Genomic DNA, 6,499 nt, shown 5'->3' with positions numbered 1-6,499 from the left:
AGAATTGTAATAATGAAGAAAAAAACATCTGGCAGAAATGAGGCTAAGAGGGAATGTTTTCCTGGAGAAATGTGCCTGAACCTTAGAGGAAAGGGATTCCTAGAACAAAACCAAAAAACTTGGGTTGGCACAGGTCTGGGAGGGACAAGATCCTCCCTGGACATAAGACGTAGACACTAACTCCTCCTAAGGCACCCCTCAGTCCTCCTCTCCGGCTGCCCAAAGCACTTGCAAAGGGGAGAGAAGATTTGAAGGCAGAGACATGGAGGTCCTTGGGAGTGAAAGGCGTTCCTCACTCTCCTCTGCTCCACTTAAGGCGTGGCAAATGTCAAGCCAGGTGTCCTTCAGCACACACTCACAAAAGACCTGCCCCTGCAAGCAGAAATCCCAAACACCGAATTTTGTTAACAGCCTTGTTCCAGACTCTTCCAGGGCTTGTCATCATCTACAGACTGTGCTGCAATGCGGGAGTTAGGACAGAGGAGTGCCATTCATCTATCTGAGGCCACCCCGACACTGAGTCACAGACTACACGTCTACAGAGCTGGAGCGACCCATAGAGTGATGGTAACAGGGAATACGTGTATAGAAGGGACGCTTCTTGCAATGCACACTTTCTATTCATAAAATGTGTTGTCACCATTTATTGTTCAGCATGGGGCACAGGCACAGACGTCGCATTGATCAAGCTGCGAGAGGCAGGGGGACAGGCAGACAATCATTTGGTTCGTTGGGATTCTGAGAAACAGAGCTGTACTTTGCAAACCACGGTTATTCTGTGAAACCTGCCACTTCCACAGCTTTAGTGTTCAGAAAAGGCATGAGGGGACACCCAAAACTTGATCACAAATTGAGGGGGCAAGTGAATATTAGGGAAATAAAATGCACTGATTTGTTTCCAGAACAGGATCATTTATTTGCTGATCAAAACTTGTGGAAAAGTTTGAGTAAAAAAGTACTGGGAAAAGAATGGAGAGCCTTTGGATAAATGACTAGCTTGTGAAAAAAATGAACCTGTGTTACTGAGCCTGTGGATTGCCTGGTTACTCTTTAAGCTTCTTGACAGGCTTTGCTTGGGGTGTTTTATCTCCAGCCTTTACTGTAGACGCTTTCTGTTTAGTTTTTCCTTTGGGTGGTTGAGCTGGTGGTGTTTCTTTCTGTTTGCATTTTAAATAGTTTCCTATCGCTTCCCGAAAAAACACAAAAATCACTGAGAGGACTAACAAAAGGAGGCGAAAAATCATGATGGACACAATCTGAACTGACGAGGACACCTCTATTTTTAGCAGTCCAGGAGGCCCACTGTCGATGCTTCCTCCATACCCCTCCTCCTCACAGAATGGCGGGGCCCAGCCATACATGCAGTGGCAGTTTCTTCTATTGTTGCAAACACCTCGGCCATTGCACTTCTCAGGCAAACAGTCGAAGTTCAAGACTGAGCTATTGATGCAATTTTTGTTAAAACATATCCGGTTGTCACCACAGGACGTGCCATCATTTATCACACCCACGTCAGGTATTCCCAGGGGTCTCATGGCTAGATGATAGCCTGTGCCCCAGCACACGAGCTTTTCTGCCTGCAAATGAGAAGAAATTATAGTAGTATGCTCTGGCAAATTAGGAATGGTTTTGACATTTACGCACTGTAGCCTGCCACATATTGAATTTTGTTTGTCACACTTTTTATAGGTTCGAACTCCTATGATCTCACAGTTACCATATTGATCACCCATTAAATTAACTGCATCATAGCACTGATGAGGAGCCTCCCTGGCGTCAGGTCCAAAAATGCTCTGGCACTGCATAAATCTGGATCGGCACCGCTTATTGAAACAACGGCCTTCATACTTGCATGGGGTTCCGTCTTGTTTATAAAAGTCACTTGGGCAGAAACTTGAATTACCATCACAGTACTCTGCAAGGTCACATTCATTTTTTTCTTGCCTGCATATGTATCCAGATGGACGAAAGTGACATTCATCACAGCAAAGTCCAATGCTGCAGTTGGCACCTTGTCTCAATTTACAGTTTGATTGGCAACACTTGTTTTGTTCACAGTCCTCTGGGGAACCACAATCACATTCCTCATCTTCTTCCACAATTTTGTTTCCACATCTTTTAACCACATAACCCAATCCTGGGATATTATTTAGACATTTTGCTCCTGAATATACGTGTGCAAAAAAATAGACATAACTACAATTACTAAACCCAGTGCGTCCTGTGCCCATGATGCAACTAAGCCTACCCTTACATTGGCAGTACTCTTCATCATGTAGCATTCCCACAGCATGGCCTAGTTCATGAGTAGACCAGGTGGCAGGGCCAAGGATATTTGCATCTAGTAAAGAGCTCACTGATCCAGCATGGTCCGGAGAACACACTCTTCCAAATGACCATGCAAGGGCATCAGTGTATTTTTTATGAACATATAAATGTACCCAATCTGATGGAAGCCGGGTATTTAGCACACTACTTTTATATAGTAAAAATCTGCCTAAAACTTCAGCTAAGTTGGAATATCCAAGATGTACTCTGTTATAATCTGTCCACACTTCAAGAGCTTTTAGATGTATCCTCACATGGACATCCTGAAAGTAAGTGTCCATAATTCCAGTCAAAAGAATGGCATCATTTATGACTTGAGAAAGATTGTTGTTCACAAACCTGTATCTATTTTGATCAAAGAGCAGGACCAGTTCCAAATACTTTGGGTGTGTATAGGATCCATGATAGTCCCTTAGACTGGTCAGGGACTCAGCCTGCCTTATTCGCCCTTCCACTTCACCATTACTCAAGCCACAAGTGTGATTGCTAAGCTGTTCTTTCTTCAGGAGGTAGACCACATGTTCAAAACTGGAAGAGGCCTTAAGGGGCTCGATTTGGTAATGTTTGGCATCAATGTTCAGTACACCGCGGAGACGCCCCATGCATGTACTTATAGTCACTTCAGAGTCCTCAGACCCTTCCACAGAGCCCATATAGTTGCAGCCCTCGGGTATATAAGGGTGATCCTCCAGCAGTTCCCCCTCTTCTGTGAAGGAGAAAACGCGCAGATGTCGGGGCAACAGAAACCTCTTGGGCCACAAGTGGAGGACATGCTTCTTGCCTCCAAACTCCAGGAGGTATGACACGGGACTGTCCACACCCTGCTCACTTCTCTGGAAGCCGAGCTTCTTGGGGATGGTGATTTCATAGGAGTCAAACCCCCACTCCGGGTGAAAAATTGTATCTTCGCCAAGAGAGTCAACAACGAGCACCGCCAGAACTAGCGCAGGGAGCGAGCAGCCTTGGGAGGGTAAGACCCGCACCGACCTCATTGTTGGCCCCGCAGTCTCTGTTCCCCGCTCCGTCCTGCAACTCCGGCCTTGAGTCGCATTTCCGCCGCCCGCCGCTAGAAGCGCCGGGGCGCGGAGCGCGGAGCTCCCGGAGCTTGGGGGGTCTGAGGGACCCCAACCTCCCAGGGCTCGGTCCAGCTGCCTTTCCCGACAGGCGCGTGCCCTGCCAACGCATCTAGTCCGTTTCCTGGGCCGTGCCGTTGGGTGCACGAGGAAGAATGGAGGGAAAGGAGGGGAGAATACAGGAGAAAAGAGGGGCTATTGGGGCGTGGGATGGAAAGGGACAGCGAGCACCCTGGGAAACGGGGGAACAGAGAAATGGGAGGAACAAAAGAAGACTTGCTGAAGGCTCACGACACCTGGCGCGGTTCCGTCTGTGTCTACACGCCCTAGGACACACAGGGTGGAACCCCCAGAACCCGCCAGAGTCCGGACAGCGCCTGAGAGCGTCGCTCGGAGCAGACCCGACGTCCCCACTCCAGCCCGTGCGGCTCCAGCTGCGCGCCCAGCAAGAGAGAGGGTCTGAGCTCAGCTTGCCCCGTGGTTCTTTCTGCCGTGTGTCCCCGGGGTGCCTGCGATCAGTGTGATTTTTCGTGTCCACGTGCAGTGGTGGGAGAATCTAGAAGAAGTACCTGGTAGAAGAGCACAACCCAAGAGCCTTCGGAGAAAGGCGAAGAGCCGGCAACGTTTGCAGCGATGGACGAGGGAGGAGGCGCAGGGGTAAGAAGACCCAGCTCAGGCCGCAGAGGGGAGGGCAAATCCCGGGCTCATGAGGTGACCTGGAGGGATTCTGGCAGAAGAGGAACCTTTACCGTGTTGTTCCTAGGAGCATCATTCTGGCTGCGTTTCAGGAAAAGATTAAAAAGGACCAGGCTTGAGTCAGGCAGACTAGTTAGGAGCTCTTGTACCGAGCCATGCTGTCTGTCCTGAAATCACGGCGAAAATGAAAGTATCGCCAAGCGTGCTGAGGTCCTAGTTCAGGTTGCAAACCAGAAATTGCAGTTTCCCTGGTCTGTAAATCTGTCTGATTTTCTCAAACCACACCTAGCGGCCTAAATTGAAGAAGGCAACTGGACTCTATTTCCTGGATCCATTCTATTTTATCATCGTTTTCATTTCTGTACCACTTTTCTTTAGGCTGTTTAAGAATTTCTTGATGAAAGACACCAATTCATCAATTCCTATTGCTACAATACAGTCTGTGTGCTACACTCGGTAGCATCTGCATTTTAGATCCAAAGCCTTGTGGAAATACCCTGCTTTGACACATTTCTCTTTATTTACAAAAATTATGTAGGCGATAATATATTTAAAGTGGCTGATACATATACTACCTGATATGTTATGGGTGCTCAATCAATTGTAGCAATTATTCTAGCACATGGGAAGGAAGGAAACATTAACTGAACAATGTGCTGAGTAAAATCCCATAAGGGATACAAATAACCCTGAATGGTACAGGGCAGCAGATAAAAGCTTCCATTAGCCTCCAACCCTGCATGCTCCTCCAATACACCCCCCCCCATGGGACTACTAGGTTTGATTCTTGCTCAATCTTTTGATATGTCTTTAGAAGTATAGAAATTATAATATATTTTAAGGCATTATGCCAAGTGAAATAAGCCAGACCCAGAAGGACAAATACTATATAAGCTCACTTCTCTGTGGAATAAAATAGTCAAAATCATAGAAGCAGAGAGTAAAATGCTAGTTTCCAGGTTCTAGAGGGAGGGAGAAAAAGAGTGATGGTTAAAGGGTACAAGGTTTCTGTTATGCAAGTTAAATAAGTTCTGGAGATCTACTACAGTCTAGTGCCTATAGCTGACAGTACTGTATCATATACTTAAAATTTGCTAAGAGGGTCTATCTCTTACTGTATTCTTACTACAGACACATACAGAAAAATCAGTAATAATAAAAGGAGTGGGAGGAAACTTTGGGAGATGAGGGCTATGTTTAAGGCCTTGCTGATGGTTTCACAGCTCTGTATTTACCCCAACTCACTGAGATGTATACATTAAATATGTACAGATTTTTACATGTGATCATGCCTCAGTAAAGTGGTTCAAATAAATACATAAGTACATACTTTTCATATTGTTTTGACACTTGCTTTTTTTCAGTGAAAAACATATTGTAAATAGTTTTCTAGATTTAGATCATTGCCTCAAATAAATGCATACTATTCTACAGTATGGAAGTAAGTATTTATTTAACCATTTCCCTCATGTACAGTTGTGTTGTTTAAAATTTTACATTTATCTTGTTTGTAAGGTTTTTTATATTATATCTGTAAATATAAATATATGTATATATTTACAGTTTATATGTATATATTTATGTATAAATACACACACATTTTTTTGCTCCTTGAAGGTATTTCCACAGATTTCTTTCTTTTCCTTCCTTCCTTCCTTCCTTCCTTCCTTCCTTCCTTCCTTCCTTCCTTCCTTCCTTCCTTCCTTCCTTCCTTCCTTCCTTTCTTTTTTTTTTTTTTTCAACAGAATCTTGCTCTGTTGTCCAGGCTACAGTGCTGTGGTGTCAGCCTAGCTCACAGCAACCTCAAATTCCTGGGCTCAAGTGATCCTCCTGCCTCAGCCTCCAGAGTAGCTGGGACTACAGGCATGCGCCACAATGCTTGGCTAATTTTTTTTTTCTATTTTTAGTTGCCTGTCTAATTTCCTTCTATTTTTAGTAGAGACGGGGTCTCACTTTTGCTAAGGCTGGTCTCAAACTCCTGAGCTCAAACGATCCTCCTACCTCAGGCTCCCAGAGTGCTAGGATGACAGGCGTGACCACCATGCCCAGCCTATTTCCATAGATTTCTATAATTGAAAGTGTTAGATCAAAGAAAATTCAAGTGCTCATATTGATTGATATTATCAAAACACCTTCTAAAAATCTTGTGCTTCTTTACAAACCATCTGTAAACCAGCACTGTCCAACAGAACTTTTTGTGATGACGAAAATGTTGATATTGTCCAATACTATTGCCACTAGCTACCTCTAGCTATTGAACACTCAAAATGTGGCTAGTGTGACTGAGCAACTGAATTTTAAACTTTAAAATTTGTTTAATTTAAATTTAAATAGCCACATGTGGCTAGTAGCTGCCATGTTAGACAGCACAGGTATAGAAGGCCCCTATTTTTCCAACATTT

The 6,499-nt window shown here is 44.8% G+C and overlaps 1 protein-coding gene across 1 annotated transcript; it reads right to left on the bottom strand.

Annotated features, from left to right (window-relative positions):
* Positions 1-828: 828 nt before the first annotated feature.
* Positions 829-3,435, bottom strand: ADAM30 (ADAM metallopeptidase domain 30). The gene has a single exon (XM_045544828.1). It carries the CDS (start codon positions 3,318-3,320, stop codon positions 1,044-1,046), a length of 2,277 nt encoding a protein of 758 aa, XP_045400784.1. The 5' UTR covers positions 3,321-3,435; the 3' UTR covers positions 829-1,043.
* Between the last annotated feature and the right edge of the window lie 3,064 nt (positions 3,436-6,499).

Source organism: Lemur catta, chromosome 3 (genome assembly GCF_020740605.2).
Source record: "Lemur catta isolate mLemCat1 chromosome 3, mLemCat1.pri, whole genome shotgun sequence".
Classification (NCBI taxonomy): Eukaryota; Metazoa; Chordata; class Mammalia; order Primates; family Lemuridae; genus Lemur; species Lemur catta.
The sequence above is the reverse complement of the archived record's forward strand: the minus strand, read 5'-3'. Positions and strand labels throughout refer to the sequence as shown.